Raw genomic sequence first — 18,242 nt, forward strand, 5'->3', positions numbered from 1 at the left:
TTCCATCACTTAATCTGCACAAAGTATATCATTTTAACAATTCTACAATGTTCTCAGCTGTTTGCCATCAGTTCATTGCGACCTTGTTAAAGAACATTTGTTCTCGCTGTGTGCAGTAGTTGTGGGCCGTTACATAATGTAGCTATGATTTCTTAGGTCTGACCTCTGTAACCCTCCATTGTTTCATTTTGTCCTATTCAATTGTGAGAGGGACAGAATGGGAAAATGGTCTCATATGACGTAAGTTTCAGTTCATTGGTTCACTGGACAAAGTGTCTTTTGAAAAGCAAACAATGCATTGACAATATAATTCACGTTATTCTCTTGTGAACATGTGATACAGCTAACATAACAACCTGAGTTCATTCTGTTTGAATGTCAAGCATTTCACAATTGGGTGACACCTCATTGAACATAATATTCCTTTTTTATGACCGAACAGTGAATAATTATTTTTCAGAGAGTTTTGTGGTACTTACTGTGGTTTTATATGTATTTCAGGCCTTAAGTTCGCTTTGGGAATGCAGAAGCAGATCACTGCTAAAAGGGAGCAGATTGATTTCCTGCAAAGTCGAATTCAGCTGCTGGAGGAGAACATAGAGAAGCTCAAGATGGTATTGTGCATCACTAACAACGCCTTTTTTTTTCATTGTTTCGATTTTTAGCTGGTGAAAATACTAGTAGCCTAAGACTTTTGTGTAAAATTATCCCAAAATAAAAATGTATCTGATAAAAGTACAAATACTTGCTAAAATTAGGAGGTTAAATTACAGACAATTTGGAAAAATTACACTTTAAATGTATATAGAACATATATGTTCATGTGATAATGTTAGAAAAGTTTCAAAAGAAGTGTATATTTATGTATTTTCCAAATAACTATCAATGACTCTTGTGTGGAAAGATATGGCCTCATATGTTTCAAAACACTGTAAAATAAGTTTTGGAGTTTCAGCCTAATGGTGTCTGCATTCTAAAAATGGCACTTTTCCATAAGCTTGAGACCAAGGGAAATCATTTTATTGACCGTCAAGCACTTCTCTATTTTCACAAAGCACTGTCAGGGATTCCCCTCTCCTACCACCAACATGCATGAAATATTTATAGGTGTGGACTATCAAAAAGACAGTGGGAAATATGACCTGAATGTAGGTGCAACTTACTCTGGTATGCTTGTTAGAAATCTCAGAGAGACATTTTATAAGCAAACCAGTTTGCTTTGTTATACTTGTGCAGTTATAGTCATAAGTTTACATGTACATTTGCAGAATCTGCAAATTGTTACTAATCAAAAAATAACAGGGATCAAAAAAATTGCTTTTTAATTTTATAGAAGTTATAGAAATTAATACATTTATTTGGCAAGGATGCTTTAAATTGATCAAAAGTGATGATAAAAACATTGATAATGTTACAAAAAATCTCTATTTCAAATAAATGCTGTTCTTCTGAACTTTCTATTCATTCAAGAAACCTGAGAAAATTCTACCCAGCTGTTGTCACCATAATAATAATAAAATATGTTTTTTGAGCAGCAAATCAGAATATTAGAATGATTTCTGTAGGATCATGACTGGAGTAACGATGTTAAAAATTCAGCTTTGAAATCACAGGAATAAATTCCATTTCAAAATATATTCGAATAGAAAACAGTTATTTTAAATAGTAAAAATATTTCAATATTTTACAGTTTTTGCTGTACTTTAGATTAAATAAATGCAGGCTTGGTGAGCAGAAGAGACTTTTTAAAAAACATTACAAATCTTACTGTTCAAAAACTTTTGACTGTTAGTGTAGACCCTAAGACAAAATTATAACTCAGTTGGCCACAACAGTTTTTTGCTTTGTGATGGTTGTTTACGAGTACGAGTTGTTTTTCCTAAGTTAAACTGCCCGGTGTTTGTCCGAAAAATACTTCAGGACTACTGCATGTTCTTTGGTTTTCCAGCATCTTTTGCATCTTTGAACCATTTCCAACAGTGACGATGGTTTTGAGATCCATCTTTTCACACTGAGGACAACGGAGGAAATCATAAACAACCATTACAAAAGCTGCAAACATTCACTGAAGTTCAAGAAGGAAACATAATGAGTTAAAAGCAGGGGAATGTAAACTTTGAAACAGTGCAAATTGGTCTCATTCAGATTATGTGTATGTAAATGTGTGGTCTCATTCAGATTATGTGTATGTAAATGTATGCCTGCAACTAAATGTCGATTTGCAGGATTATAAATGAAAAGAACAGCAGATCATTTCAGAATAACAATTAAAACTTATGTGTTTTCCAGATGTAAATTTAGCAAAAACACTTGGTTTTGGGTTTATTGCAGCTCTTTTATTCTTATAACTTTTTCAAATCATTTACGGGTTGTTTTTACTTTTGTGACTTTTTGTGTGCAAGTACAAGTGTGTGTTTGTATGTCATAGGAGATGCACCGCCAGGCATTACTGGTTAAGAGACAGACACAAGAGCTGCTATCAGAGAGGGAGAGCAGGAGAGGACTGGAGTCTGAAGTGGAGGCTCTGTGCTCACAAGAGCGAGAACTTAAAGGCAAAGCCGAGAGACTGGAAGCAGCTTTATACAAGGTGCCGTCATGTTAAACAGAGGCTTATTTCAATACAACAGTACTGAACAGATAATGGAACAGATGTTCTGAATGTACAGTATCTCACAAAAGTGAGTACACCCCTCACATTTCAGCAACCATTTTAGTATAAGGGACAATACTATAGAAATGAAACTATGTTGAGTAGTCATTGTGCAGCTTGTATAGCATTATAGATTTACTGTCCTCTTAAAATAACTCGACATACAGGCATTATTGTCAAAATAGCTGGCAACAAAAGTGAGTACACCCTTAGTGACAACAGCAGTATGTCGTTTAACCATGCAAAGCCACATGTCCTTTTCATCATATTTGTTTTTGTCTGCTTGACAGGACCATACAAAGTTGTGCATCTTGTATTCGAGCAGTTGAAATTAGGTGCTTTAAGTACAATTCTTTCATGCTGACCACTGGATGTACAACATGGCATCTCATGGCAAAGAACTCTCTGAGGATTTGAGAATTAGAATTGTTGCTCTCCACAAAGATGGCCAAGGCTATTAGAGGTTCAGTAACACCTTGAAACCAAGTTACACTACAGTGGTCAGGGTCATACAGAGGTTTTGCAAGACGGGTTCCATTCGGAACAGGCCTCGCAAGGGTCGATCAACAAAGTTGAGTACTCGTTCTGTGCGTCAGGTGCAGAACCTGGCTTCAAAAAACAGATGCGTGTGTGCTGTCAGCATTGCTTTAAAGGTTGCAAAATTAGAAGGTATGCCACACTGTAACAAGTAAGTTTGCATAGGCGTCATTCCAGAAGGAAGCCTCATCTGAAGCTGGTTCACAAGCCTGCAAACAGTTTGCTGAAGACAACCTGTCCAAGAGCATGAGTTACTGGAACCATGTCCTGTTGTCTGATGAGACTATGAGATAAACTTGTTTGGCTCACATGGTGTCCAGTATGTGTTGTGCTGCCCTGGTAAGGAGTACCAAAAAAATTGTCTTGCCTACAGTTGAGCATGGTGTTAGTAGCATCATGGTCTGGGGCTGCATGAGTGCTGCTGGTACTGGGGAGCTGCAGTTCATTGAGGGAAACATGGATTCCATTATGTACTGTACATTCTGAAGCAGAACATGATGTCTTCCCTCCAGAAACTAGGCCAAACGGCAGTTTTCCAACTTGATAACGATCCCAAACACACCACCAAGATGACAACTGCCTTGCTGAGGAAACTGGAGGTGAAGGTGATGGGGTGGCCAAGTATGTCTCTAGACCTGAACCCTTATTAAGAATCTGTGGGGCATCCTCAAGCGGAAGGTGAAGCACCATGTGTCTAATGTCCAGCAGCTCCGTGAGGAGTGGAAGAGGATCCCAGCAACAACCTGTGCAGCTCTGGTCAATTCCATGCCCAGGATGATTAAGGCAGTGCCAGATAACAATGGTGCTAACACAATATAGTGACACTTTGGACAAGTTCACTTAGGGTGTACTCACTTTTGTTGCCAGCTATTTTTACAGTAATGGCTGTATGTTGAGTAATTTTCAGGGGACAGTAAATCTATACTGCTATACCAGCTGCACATTGACTACTCTAAAATATAATTTCTATAGTATTGTCCCTTGAGAAGGTATACTAAAATGGTTGCTGAAATGTGAGAAGTATACTCACTTTTGTGGCATACTGCAAACCGTAACATTATAATATATAATGTACAGATGTCTGACAGTTTTGCTGAATGCCAAGACTTTATTCAGAAGCAGGAACAGGAGCTTATGAGGCTGAAACTGCAACATGCATTAGATATAAAGGTACAAATGTAATTGTTTTTTATCATCATCCAGTCAAACTATATTATTCTCTTGCCGTTGTGCTATTTCCATGTTTATGTTTTTGTTCAGGAATTGCAAAGCCAGAACTTGCGTAACATGTCCAGATCTCCAGCCAGCAGCCATACCCTACAGACTCATCTTCCCCTCACTCAGCATATCACTAATGGCCTAATGGAGGTATGAAAAAAGCATTGCTAACCACCCACACACTTAAATATCTGAATTGACAGGATGTGCTGGAACGGATTTCCCTCTGGAATCTTTCCAGATGAGAGTCTCTGACCCCATTGTGGAGCTGAAGAGTTTTGTAAGAGAGCGGCGTGGTGGGATTGCTGAAGAGCGTAGACCACACACTACCTCAAGCTTCAGAAGGAGACCTGAGGAAGATCACAAATCTAGACAGTGAGTCTTATTCACAAAAAAAACTTATAGAGGAAAGCACCTTAGGGAAGTCTACAAGTTACAAGTACAAGTAGACTTTTGTAAAGCACTAAAGTGTTATTGATCATTTTCTTTTTGCAGACCTACAGGAACTAAAGGTGCTGAAAGTACCACAAGGCCAATTGGGAGAATAACCAGTTACAGGTAAGAGGGGAAAAAATGCACTTACAAGTTGACTACAAGTAGTTTCATGATATCTAACTACTTCTGATGCTCAAGAAGCTGCTTTGCCTCAGTGAAGCCATTTTATAACATTTAAGTGCTTCTCAGCAGTGATTTATGCTTGTTCTCCACTCTCTGAGTCAAGAGTTAGTGCTGTAAGACATTTAATGCATGTGCTGCTTGTGTTGCATGTGTGCTTTGATGCAGTGAGCCAGTGTCCTTCAGAACTGCTGAACCTAATAAGCAGGATTGCAACAGCACTTTATCAGCTGACAGTGAGTCTTTGTGCTGCTATACTAATCAATGATGAAAAATGGTTAACTCATCACTTCTAATTTAGAAAGATGCATAAATATAATATAAAATGTTTTTTTAACAGATAAAGCAGGACAGACATGCTATTCTCGCTCTGTTTGTGCGACAGGACGCAGATCACCTGTGCACCTTCTTCTCACTTCTGATCTTCCCGCTGACAAACTATTGGCTGGAGATGGAGCGCCCTGCCAGTGCCAATCAGATATGTGAGCATTACTTCACATCAAATACAATTAGAGACGTTTTATGAAATTTAAACAGATAAATGATGCCTACAGGATGATTTGTTTAACAATGCCAATTTGTTTATTGTATGTAGTAAATCATAGTGAGTGATTAATTTGTTATAAAGCTGGAGTTTTATTGGTCTTTTATCAGATGCCAACAATCAAGATGAGCTCACAGGACAGGCGTCTTTGAAAATCAAGCTGGTCAGGTCTACTGAAGGATCTTTAGCTGAAGGATGATGGTCAGAATTAGACATTTTAGTTTTAAGAGGTGTGTCTGAATGACTTTGACTGAGGCTGGCCTTACTGATGAAATGTTCCATTTGCATTCGGGGGTGGAGTTGAAAACGGAGCCGTCGAAACAGACATATAGTGACGCTCACACTGTTTGCTTTCTATATTGCAAATAAAGATGTAATATTTGTCAGACATTTGAATTTAAAAAGTAGAAACCCACAACATTTTTATGTGCTGCTTAATACAGCCCCTGTATGTACAAAAATAGTTCATGACATGCCAACATTATTAAAATACCAAGAGTAAGGTCTATATTTTTTAGAATAACTTTTATTTTTATAACTGTGTCAGACATCATACAGCCACTTTGGAGAAGCTACGCTGACTGAGACACTGCTTTTGAATGCTGTTGCAGTGTTTTGATTCCATATGTAACGCTGCGGTACTCTAATTCCATACTTAAAGGGATAGTTCACCCAAAAATGAAAATTCTGTCATTAATTACTCACCCTCATGTTGTTTTAAACCCGTAAGACCATCGTTCATCTTCAGAACACAAATTTAGATATTTTTGATGAAATCCAAGAGCTTTCTGACCCATGTGTTTTAACATTATATGGCCCAGAAAGGTAGTAGGGACATTTTTAAAATCAGTTAATTATAGTTGTTTTTTTTTTTTCCTTGCTCACAAAAAGTAACAACTTTATTTAACTGATGTCGCATGGACTATTTTATCAATGTCCTTACCATAAAACGTGTCAGTTGTGTTGCTGTCTACGGAGGGTTCGAAATCTTTTGGATTTCATCAAAAATATCCCAGTTTGGTTCTGAAGATGAATTAAGGATTTGCGGGTTTGGAAAGACATCAGGGCGAGCAATGAATGATAGAATTTTTGGGTGAACTATCCCTTTAACGGTGACATTTCTGTTTAGAATGCACTTCTTGAAGTCAAAAGCCATTTGGTCTCTGCAGTGTTGCATGAAGTTGAACTCACCTACTAACCCATTAAACCTACCAAAAAAAACATGTTTTGTTTTGATTATTATGTCCGTTGCGCTGAAATCATGCATGTGAGTACTAATATACGTTCTCTTTCATGTCTTATTGCACTTACACTTTCAAATACACACAAGTTTATGTTAAAAACACACATAAGTCACATGTTTATATTAGATCTGTGTGGCAGCAGCGTAATATACAGTAAACAAATCAATAAATCCACTGCTTTCTTCTCTCCTCTGAGGCTGAGACTCTAAATAGTGTTCTGTGCTCGTCTGCCAACGACAGAACAGTTAGCATGCTTTGCTCAAACGTTTGCCACCATTGTCGCTTATGAAAACAATGGCGGCACTGTGGGTGGAAACGTGAGCAAAATCTGAGCAACTAATTTTTTTGACATGTCTGTAGAGAAAGACTTACTAAAACAAAGTTATTGGGTTGTCCTTTTTCACAGTTTCTGGGTTGGTAAATGCACTGGGGACCTGACTGTAGCACTTAAACACAACTTAAAGTCAGATTTTAATGATATGTCCCCTTTAAATGAAATTTCTCTGCCTGGAAGCACTAGAAGACAATGTAGAACTTAGTCAAGTGCAGCTCATTAACATGGCAGAATGCATGAGAGCAGATTTCAGGCTGTTTACCTAAAAATCCTTAGAAAGTCCTTGTAATTCCCACCAGGATGCTGAGAGCACAGTGTTTATTTTACAGAGAAAATGTTATGAATGAATGAAGAAAACTAGAGGAAGAGAGAACCATGCCAAATACGCCCTAGTTTTATTTTTTGATCGTAAAATAACATAATATAGAAATCTATCTTGGGGGTAAAATGTTACTTTGATCTCCAAAAATTGTAGTCTGGGGAACTGCACTCAGCAGCTGATCCATGAATGTGTGAAGTGATGTTCAATAAAACAACATAAGGGAATACTATTTAAAGATCTTAATGGACAGCTCTCCCTTTAGATGATGATGATGATGTGGAGCCTGCGGTGTTTGAGTCTCTGATCCAGTTCTTTTGTTCATCCTCAGAGAAGATAGTGCTGAGAAACTACACATGAGACATGCATAAAATAATTATTTGTTATTATATAATTAGCTATAATATGTTTAATCATAAGAAATATAATTCAAATGTAGACTCATAAAATATCCAGCTATTAGAGTAATCTCTTGCATTACCCTTGGCATTCTCACTCCCTTGTTGATAATGAACTCTCTGAATGCCTGAATGCCGTAAAACTGCTTCAGCTCCTCATCCTAGATGATAGGAAAATATGAATGGAACTCAAAACAACTAAATAGAGATCAGGCTAGTTTGTCTCATCAGCTGTCACATTATTTGCTCTTTTTATAACTAGTAGATGCTATAAAAAGTCACCTTCTCGCTCAGCTGTTCCTCAAAGTCAAGGCTTTCTGTGATATCTGGCAGGGCTCTTTGAGGATCATTGGCAGCCTGGGGTCTCTTGGGGTTATAGACCTGTCAAACAAACATGGATAAATAATCCACAATTTTGGAAAAACAACACAAAATTGAATCATTAAGAACAAATACAATATCCCCAACCTGGGTTAGCTCTTTAACACTCTGGTCTTTACAATGTTCCTTCACAAAGCTGCAGAGTTTTGCTGTTGGAGTTTGATTAGGATCAGTCTTGTTCAGTAAGGTCATGGAGGGTTTCTTTTCATAGTCGCTCTTAAACAAATCCAAGATGATTGATTCTGTCAGATCACTGGTCTCTCCACCCTGGTTAAATAACAGATTAAATAACCTTTTAGGCTTCATTTCTGATTTGTGTACTTTAATGTGTGCATGAAGAAGTATTACCAGTGAAGTAATCCATTCACAGAAGAGCTTAGTAATCATCTGCTTGTCGTCATCTTGCGATACAGAGTGCAGGTGTTTAACACTCGCCGTCTGATCTTCGACACCCAAAGTTTCTTTGAGTTTCTGCCATTTATAAGGATTTCTTTGTCTGGCCTCTTTACATTTCTCCTTTTGCGGTCTTGGGAAATGTAAGAAGAGTATCAGGAATGGTACTACGATATACAGCTGAGGTCAAAAGTTTACATACAGCTTGCACAATCTGCAAATTGTTAATTATTTTACCAAAATAAGAGGGATCATACAAACTGCATGTTATTTTTTATTTAGTACTGACCAGAGTAAGATATTTCACATAAAAGCATTTACATATAGTCCACAAGAGATAAATAATAGTTGGAATTATAAAAATGACCCCGTTTAAAAGTTTACATGCACTTGATTCACCTTGTTTGTCCCTGCAGTTCTTCAGAAAAATCCTTTAGGTCTTACAAATTCTTTTGTTTTTCGGCATTTTTCTATATTTGAACCCTTTGCAATTAATGACTGTATGATTTTGAGATCCATCTTTTCACACTGAGGTCAACTAAGGGACTCAAATGCAACTATTACAGAAGGTTCAAATGCTCACTGACGCTTCAGAAGTGAGCTTTTTTTTAATTGAAGATCAGGGTAAATGTAACTTATATTGTCTTCTGGGAAATATTTAGGCACAATAAGAAAAATATATGAATCTTCATTAAGTTCAAAAGTTTACAACTTTGGCTCTTAATGCAACCTTTTTCCTAAAGCATCAGTAAGCATTTGAACCTTGAGTCCCTCAGTTGTCCTCAGTGCAAAAAGATGGATCTCAAAATCATACAGTCATTGTTGGAAAGGGTTCAAATACACAAAAATGCTGAAAAAACACATAATTTGTGGGACCTGAAGGATTTTTCTGAAGAACAGCAGGCAGTTTAACTGTTCAGGACAAAGAAGGAACTCATGAATAACTATCAGTAAAAACACACACACACACACACACACACACACACACACACACACACACACACACACACACACACACACAGAGCTGTGGATCATTCAGGTAACAACACAGTATTAAGAATCAAGTGTATGTAAACTTTTGAACAGGGTCATTTTTATAAATTCAACTATTATTTTCTCTTGTGAACTATATGTAAACGTCTTTTATGTGAAATATCTTACTCAGGTCAGTACCAAATAAAAAATAACATTCATTTTGTATGATCCCTCTTATTTTGGTAAAATAGTTGGCAGATTCTGCAAAGGGGTATGCAAACTTTCGACCTCAACTGTATGTAACATGATCACTCACCAAAAGAAATTTGACATTAAAATAGAAGTACTGTTTTTAACCTAATATTGTGATCTGTCTCATCCTTTTGGGATGGGATCAGAACCAACCAAAACCAGAAACATATGCTCAGATGAAGAAGAAAGGAAAATCGCTTGATGTTGATGGACGGGTTTATAGTCTCCAGAGTGGAGATTTCACATTGTGCTCTGCTTTCTTCTAGATGCTCCATTTTCTTTATTGGAGAGGTTATGGACAATTCTCCTCTCGTGCACATATCAGGATCCAGGACTGACAACACCTGATCAAATAGCTATTGAAAAAGTTAAATATATTTAGATGCATTCTCTATATTGTACATTGCAATTAATATGCCATGTTGCATGTACCATCTTTTTCATATTTAAAGCTGTTGTTTGAGACTTCTGCACCACTAGCAGCACTACATTGAATCACAAAAACAATTCTAAACACTCCTCCAAACTCTCCTCCAGCTTCAAATAGACATTTTTATGGTTCTCAGAAGAGAAAGTTGTAATTGTTGGGTAATCGTCTATTTTTGTGGTTTAATATGAGGGTAAAATAACAAATTTTAAATGTTTACAATTTGTCATTTCAGTCAAAAAATAAATAAATTCTAAATATTCAAAAATATTCTAGATTCAAAAAGAATCCTACTCAGACATTACTGGCAGAGAGTCGTTTCGAAGTTCCCTGATTGGCTAAATATGTTCAAATATATGTCCATGTTCTTTATTTATCTCCTTGGGCTGTCAGAAATACAATGCAGATTCTTAAAATGTGGGCTGCTTCAGTAATATTTGTCAGCTAATATGGTTTTATAAGTGGCATTTAAAAAATTACTAATAGCAGCTTTAACATATAAATATATCGAATTATACTGACTACAATTAAATGTGGTTACCTCAGGTTTCATAGCGCTCTCCAGATGAGGATAGAGGGCCAGAGGGTGTTGTTTGAGTTTGTACTCGACAGCGTCAATGAACTCACGCTGAGCCTGACTCTGGGGATTCTGCTTTGAGTAACACACTTGATTTTTACTCAGTCTCTTCTGTGGGAACTTCACTGAACAAGTGTGATTCGGCATCCCAAAGACTGCAGGGGAGGGTCCACTCTTACACTGGGTGAAGAGCTCTTTATGGACTGTTGGGTAACCGTCTCTAAAATCATCCAGGCCCGGGGACAAAAAGCGCCATTTGCGACTGTCTAACGACCCAGATAACTGTTGCTTTTGCCTTAGATCCCTGAGATATTTAGTCTTTAGCCGTTCCTTAAACCTGAAGAGAGAGACAAAAGTTGTGGTCATTCCTTCATGCAGTTCCAGATGAGCTCTGTAACTGACAGGAATCATTCCCCTAAAAATCAAAACTGGCTGAAAATTTACTCGCGCTCAGTTTGTTTCTTCATGGAAAAGATTTAGAGAAATTTAGCATTATATCACTTGCTCACTAATGGATCCTATGCAGTGAATCCATTAGTGAGCAAGTGATGTAATGCTAACTGTCTCTGCATCTTAGATGACTGAACCTAACAGGATGAAAATAAAAGGACATTGCCCAGGAGAGACTTGAAAATTCTCTTACGTAAAGATTATTGTTTGTAATTTATATTAGTTCATATAAAGTGCACATTTCCAATAAAACCTGTTAATTATTGCATTTCCGAGGGGGAAATGAAAAAATCCTTTAGTCTTCTTAAATCACCAGTTTTTCATGTTAAAGGTTAGAACAATTTAATTCAAAAAGTTAGTTTTTAGTTACACGTTATTTTGATATTCAAGGGGGGAAAATGTGCGGTCGCTAAATCTGCAACTTACCAAGGGAACTTGATGTTTTCCGCCTGTCCATTTTTGAAAGACATTTCGCTCCTATAATGCTTCTGTATTATATTATATTTAAAACATTCGTTTTCTCTTAGATGTGTGTTAAAGTTTATCAACACAGCGTTAATACACTATACTCACGTTTGAAAGTCAAAAATCTGAACACTAGTGAGGCGATTTGTTCGGTTGCTATGGCAGTACAACAAACAGCCGCTCTGGTATTTGTAGTTCTTTTTGACTACACTGAAGATGAGGGAGCGTTTGAACCACAAGAGGGCGCTTTGTGATAATACTACAGATGAAATAGGCCTAGTGAAGCACGACTGAAAGGAACACTATTTGGCCAAACGCTTATTGTAGAATAAACATTAGAATGGCTGAATATTATCTAAAAACCACGACTGTATTTCCCAGTGAAACTGGATTCTCTTAACTTTAAAAATGTAATAGGTTTACATAATTGTACCGGTTTGTTTATTATCATTGATATTATCAGTCTTGTAGAATAACTCTAAAACAATGGCTCTTTTTGTATGAAGTGCAAAGAACGGGAAGAGATGGCAGTGGAACTTGTGAGTATAGAGAAGGTTTGCCTTTGAATTTTTGTATAGTTTTGCATTAATTAGCTTGCTTGACTTACTTCCTGCACGAATGATTTGCTTTTGGCAGGATGTGGAAACAACAACAATGATATTCTGCTAAGGAACCTTCTGTTGGCACCATTGCTTTTATGTGTCCCTCAAATATCATTAAACCAAGGATCCATCAGGTCAGTCAAGCTGGACAAAAGAATTTAAGAATTTTTCACAGTAACTGCGTTCAAACTAGGCACATGGCAATGGTCTGAGGTCACACTTGATCAGAGGGTAAGGTTAATGCATGTGGGGAGGCACAGAGGATGCCCTGTTCTTCAGGCAGTTCAATGTTTATGCAACAGCTGTGGAAAAATACTGTCAGGCTATTTCAAACATTACAGTAATGTCCTCAGCATGAGCAGATCTAAAAATTCCCTGGAGATCACCCTTTTAGAGTAATTAAAACTTCTCATTTAATCAGCTTTAGAAGTTTTTCTACATTAGATCCTTGGGAAAAGTACAGTGGGGCTGTTAGAAATCATCGTTAAATTCTGGCAATGGGTCAGCTTGTATTTTGAAATATGGAAATGAGTGCATTAAGTGTTCAGGGAGTGGAGAATCATCTCTAAGAACGAATAACATGCATCAGAGCTGGCAGGAGCCCAAAGCCCTTAAGCAGAATTTTTATATGTCTTCATTTCTAATGTGTTTTACGTGCCTGGATCACGGGATCTTCTCGCACGTAGCTGTTTTGAGGTTAAACGTCACTTAGAGCTACTGTTTTAAAAGATTCGTTCACTAATTACGTTGACTTTCTTTCTTCTGTTGAAAACAAAAGAAGATATTTTGTGCCTTTGTGTGTTTTTGATGGTGTTGTTTTGGGCTTCATTGACTTTCTTCTTGTGTTCATCAGTAGAAAGAAAGTCATACAGGTTTGGGTTGTCCGTGAGCAAATAAAGACAGATTTATTTATTTTTTCTTTTTTTTTTTTTTTTTAAATTTTCAAGTTCATACAAATGCTTGTTTCTTCATCAGAACAGGTTTGGAGAAATTTAGCATTACATCACTTACTCACAAATGGATCCTCTGCAGTGAATGGGTGCCGTCAGAATGAGAGCCCAAACATCTGATTAAAACATCACAATAATTCATAAGTAATCCATGCATCTCCAGTATATCAATTAACACTTTGTGAAGTGAAAAGCAGCATTTTTGTAAGAAACAAATTTATCTTTAACACGTTAACTTTAAACTGTTGCTTTAGCCAAAATTCCAAAAATTCATCATTCAAATTCACGCTTCCTCTAGTTAAAAAAATTTGTCTCATATCAAAATCCACTGATATATTTGTTTAGAGGACTATTTTGCTTGTAAACGATGCTTTATCTGTTCATATTTCTCTCCTGATTCAGACAAGATTACTTTTTCACTGGAGAAAGCAAAATTATAGATCTTTTTTTTTTGTTAATGTTTATAATAACCAGGAGGGTTATTCAATTACATGTGGATTATTGTGATGGTTTTTTCAGCTGTTTGGACTCTCATTCTGATGGCACCCATTCACTGCAGATGATCCGTTGGTGAGCAAGTGATTTAATGCTGAATTTCTGTTCTGGTAATCTCAGAATCTGTTCTGGTAAAGCAACAATCTTGGATGGCCTGAGGGTGAGTAAATTCTCAGCAAATGTTCCTTTTTTTAAAACTAATCCTTTAAAATACGTTATGGGCCATTTTACAGAATTGGTCCAAACTGCTGTCCCACAACCAAACAACACATCTTTTTTTCTATAATCAAGCAGTTTTTTAGGAGTTATTCCATAACATTTAGTTTTTATATGTGTGCAACTGTTCAGAACTGTGCTAGCTAACCATGTGCTGATTAGCATCTCTGAGCTAGGCTCAAATTGTCACAACCAAAACATTTGTTGGAGATTTGGTGATCACTGATTTTTTTTTTGGGGTGTCATTCCATAAATTCCATAAATTTGATTCGGTAGTGACAAAAGGGAACACATAATCCTAATATTTGGGGGAAATAAACAAACTTTTAGTACAGTTATGCAGATTTGGTTGTATTTTAGTATGTTTTAGTGTTTTAGTATGTGAGTTAAAATATTGTAATGTGATGTGGTCGCTACCAAAACATTACTGTCACTACCAAAACATGGGATGTTTTGTAAAAAAATGAAGCATACTGAATTATTAAGTAAGATTTTGTGATAGTGTTTGGTTCAGTGTATATTCAAACTAATGAATCCTTAAGTTTGAAATCAGCGTGATCAACCTTTTGCCTTTTACAAAGAAAAAATCTCATAAATTACACTTGAAATACTGTTAAAAATGTAATTGTTACTGATTCATCTCTGAATTTTTTTTATAAAATAGCAAAAAATGTAGATGTAGGCAAAATCTTAATAGCCCTTCTTAATAACCCTTCTAATTAAATTATATAATTACTGTATTTTGGTAGTGACAAATTTGCAAATTTCCAAAAATTTCTGAAAATACAATATGGGAATTAACTGTACAATTACTAGAAATGTGTCCCTTGAATATTATACAATTTGCGTACATAGAGTTGTTTTGGAAAAAGATATTCATCTGACTTCAGACTGATTCTGTATAATGGCCCATGTACGTAATCCCTGTGAAATATACAAGCTTCCAGTAACCGATAAGGAAGGAAGATAAGGAACAATTTTAAGGTTCACCAAACTCCCTCTTCCCTTCTAAACAAAATGAGCGAGTGAAACGGCTAATTTCATGTGAGTTTGTCTTGACATCTGCGATAATGTGACGCTTATGCGTGACACCTACAATGGAAGCTCTTTTAAACATTTGTGAGAGTAAACACAAAGTAAATTTAAATGCAGTGTATTTGTTCTGAACACACTTACAGTAGAACAAACTTCACAGGCTGTTCAGAATTAACGTGGTGGCGTGACTGATTCCAGGAATCCGTGTGTTTTAAGGGTGTAGCCCGGTGACTCCTATACAGCCAGCAAGGAGTTGAACATTATATCAAATCCCTTTCACTCTATAGTTTATTCATCTGTTTGAACTTACACTCCTTCAGCCAGCTGATACTTTTATTCAGCAAGAATGCAATAAATCGACCAAAAGTGACAGTAATGACATTTATAATGTTATAAAAATAAACTCTGTTCTTTTGAACTTTTTATGCATCAGAGATCACATGAAACTCAAGACTGGAGTAATAGCTGCTGAAAATTCAGCTTTTCATCTTGGGAATAAATTACATTTTAAAATATATTCAAATGGTTTCTTTAAATTGTAATAATATTTTACAATATTTACTGTAATTTCAAACAAACAAATGCAGCCTCTTTTAAAGTCATGACAGCAAACTTTTGAATAGTGTACACTTCCAGTCAAAAGTGTTTGAACAGTAAGATTTTTGTTTAAATGTGTTTAAAGAAAGCTATTCTGCTCATCAAGCCTGCATTTATTTAATCCAAAATACAGCAAAAACAGTAACATTTTGAAACATTATTTCTGTTCAAAATAACTTTTTTCTATGTAAATATATTTTAAAATGCTTTTAAACTGATTTTTTTTGCGTCATTTCTCCAGTCACATGATCCTTCAGAAATCATTCTAATATTCTGATCTGCTGCTCAAAAACATTTATTATTATTATTATGTTGTTGAAAACAGCTGAGTAGATTTGTTTCAGGTTTCTTTGATGAATAGAAAGTTCAAAAGAACATCATTTATCTGAAATAGAAATCTTTTGTAACATTATAAATGTCTTTATCATCAATTTAATGCATCCTTGCTAAATAAAATATAATTTCTTAACTATAATTTCTTTCACAAACATAACAAAACAAAAAATTATACTGACTCAATTTTGAATGGTATAGTGTGTAATGTTACAAAAGCTTTTTATTTCAGATAAATGCTGAAAAAAATGTACTGAACTGTTTTAAATATTGACATAATGATAATGATAATAATACGTGTTGTTTCTTGAACAGCAAATCAGCAGATTAGAATGATTTCTGAAGGTTAATGTGACACTGAAGACTGAAGTAATCATGATGAAAATTTAGCTTTGATCACAGGAATAAATTAAATTTTTAAATATTCTCGGATAGAAAACAATTGTTTTAAATAGTAAAAATATTTCACAATATTACCGCTTTTGCTGTACTTTGGATCAAATAAATGCAGGCTTGGTGAGCAGAAGAGACATTTAGAAAACATTAAAAATCTTACAGTTCAAAATCTTTTGACTGGTTGTGAATATCATATTGCTCCTTGGTGATTAATTATGTTTTGTATTGCAACAGTCAAATATGTAAAATGTCTTTAAATATAAAATGCTGGAGCAGCAAGAGCAGGAATTTGACGATATGTGAGAATTTTCCCCTGAGTGGGAAGTTTCTTCCATTAGCACAGACTCAGGAGAAATTAGCCCGGACAGAAAACACAGAAGAACGGTGGTAATTGTTTACAGAGTCGTTTTCCCCAGGGTTCACTGCTGCTGCTGAGACAGGTAGAAGTGGGCCGCCCTACAGGGGCAATGGAATTTCCTCAGAGCCAAACCCTATGAAAAGTATTTATCAGAGCATGTGATGTGCCAGAAACTGGGGAGCTCCAGTTTCCCACAAAGGACAAATGCCTTATGTAAGTTTTGAGACAAAGCACACAAAGAAGGAATAGTCCTTTTGATGCTTTGTGTGTTAAATGGACAGCCAGTCTAGAATAGACACCAAACTGCAGTAGAACAAGTAGACGGTTTAGCTTTTTATGTTCACCAGTGCTGTCATTTAATTCTGTAAAGGCAAAGCAAAAAGCAAAGCATCCTTACTCGTCTTCAGTGTCACATGATCCTTCAGAAATCGTTCGACATTCTGATTTATTGCTCAAGAAACATTTCCTATTAATATTATTATTAGTTGAAATTTGGCTACACTTTGGCTGACATTAGAAGCACTCATCTAATGATACTAGCAAACAACTTTCAAGGACAGAGTAACAGGATAGCACAAATCATCAGGGAAGGTTTAGCTGGCAGTCGACACAAAGACAAAGAAAGGAAACATTTTAGTTTGGAACACACAAATCACTTTTTTTGTTTATTGTAAAAATTAAAAGGTCCTCCCAGAAATGTACTTGTACATTTTCCAGACATTCAAGGTAACGGAATTGATCTAATGACTTCCCAGCTTCCCAAAACATGCGCTTCTCTAGGGAGCATTCCAATACTTTAAACGGAACATTTGTGTTATTTTTAAATCAGTAAATGTATCATCAAAGTTGTTTATAAAACATCTTATTAATGTACTTAAATTTTTCACATTTAATTCAATGTATTTCTCTGTAATTATTTGTGAAATGAACTAACAATTTCTGGACAAAAAATGTTCGGAGTGTCTATTAAACATTAAAGGGGTCATACGTGTGTCGCATCAAAAGCAAATAGAAATTACAATCACTGCCGCTATCTTGTCTACACTGGATACAGTGTACAGTCGTGGCCAAAAGTTTTGAGAATGACACAAATATTAGTTTTCACAAAGTTTGCTGCTAAACTGCTTTTAGATCTTTGTTTCATTTGTTTCTGTGATGTACTGAAATATAATTACAAGCACTTCATACGTTTCAAAGGCTTTTATCGACAATTACATGACATTTATGCAAAGAGTCAGTATTTGCAGTGTTGGCCCTTCTTTTTCAGGACCTCTGCAATTTGACTGGGCATGCTCTCAATCAACTTCTGGGCCAAATCCTGATTGATAGCAACCCATTCTTTCATAATCACTTCTTGGAGTTTGTCAGAATTAGTGGGTTTTTGTTTGTCCACCCACCTCTTGAGGATTGACCACAAGTTCTCAATGGGATTAAGATCTGGGGAGTTTCCAGGCCATGGACCCAAAATTTCAACGTTTTGG

The 18,242-nt window shown here is 36.0% G+C and overlaps 1 protein-coding gene and 1 long non-coding RNA gene across 2 annotated transcripts; one reads left to right on the top strand and one right to left on the bottom strand.

Moving 5' to 3' along the window:
* The first annotated feature begins 4,647 nt into the window (after positions 1–4,647).
* LOC141335894 (uncharacterized) lies at positions 4,648–6,939 on the top strand. Its single transcript, XR_012355642.1, has 4 exons — positions 4,648–4,780; positions 4,901–4,963; positions 5,361–5,502; positions 5,675–6,939. It is a non-coding gene; the product is annotated as an uncharacterized lncRNA (long non-coding RNA).
* Positions 6,940–7,703: 764 nt separating this feature from the next.
* Positions 7,704–11,784, bottom strand: LOC141334783 (protein FAM47E-like). Its single transcript, XM_073840009.1, has 8 exons — positions 11,741–11,784; positions 10,829–11,201; positions 10,059–10,216; positions 8,589–8,766; positions 8,328–8,507; positions 8,142–8,240; positions 7,943–8,020; positions 7,704–7,811 (listed from the first exon to the last, which is right to left on the bottom strand). Exons 1-8 carry the CDS (start codon positions 11,782–11,784, stop codon positions 7,704–7,706), a joined length of 1,218 nt encoding a protein of 405 aa, XP_073696110.1.
* Between the last annotated feature and the right edge of the window lie 6,458 nt (positions 11,785–18,242).

The sequence above is a fragment of the Garra rufa genome, chromosome 5, assembly GCF_049309525.1.
Source record: "Garra rufa chromosome 5, GarRuf1.0, whole genome shotgun sequence".
NCBI lineage: Eukaryota > Metazoa > Chordata > Actinopteri > Cypriniformes > Cyprinidae > Garra > Garra rufa.

What these genes read in the sequence shown, in the direction of transcription:
- LOC141334783 (XM_073840009.1), bottom strand. Translation starts at nt 11,784, where the DNA reads ATGTCTTTCAAAAATGGACAGGCGGAAAACATCAAGTTCCCTTG. An exon ending in AGAGCGCTATGAAACCTGAG is followed by an intron (nt 10,217 to 10,828) that starts GTAACCACATTT and finishes CTTTTTCAATAG; the next exon opens with CTATTTGATCAGGTGTTGTC. An exon ending in AACCCGTCCATCAACATCAA is followed by an intron (nt 8,767 to 10,058) that starts GCGATTTTCCTT and finishes ACATTTCCCAAG; the next exon opens with ACCGCAAAAGGAGAAATGTA.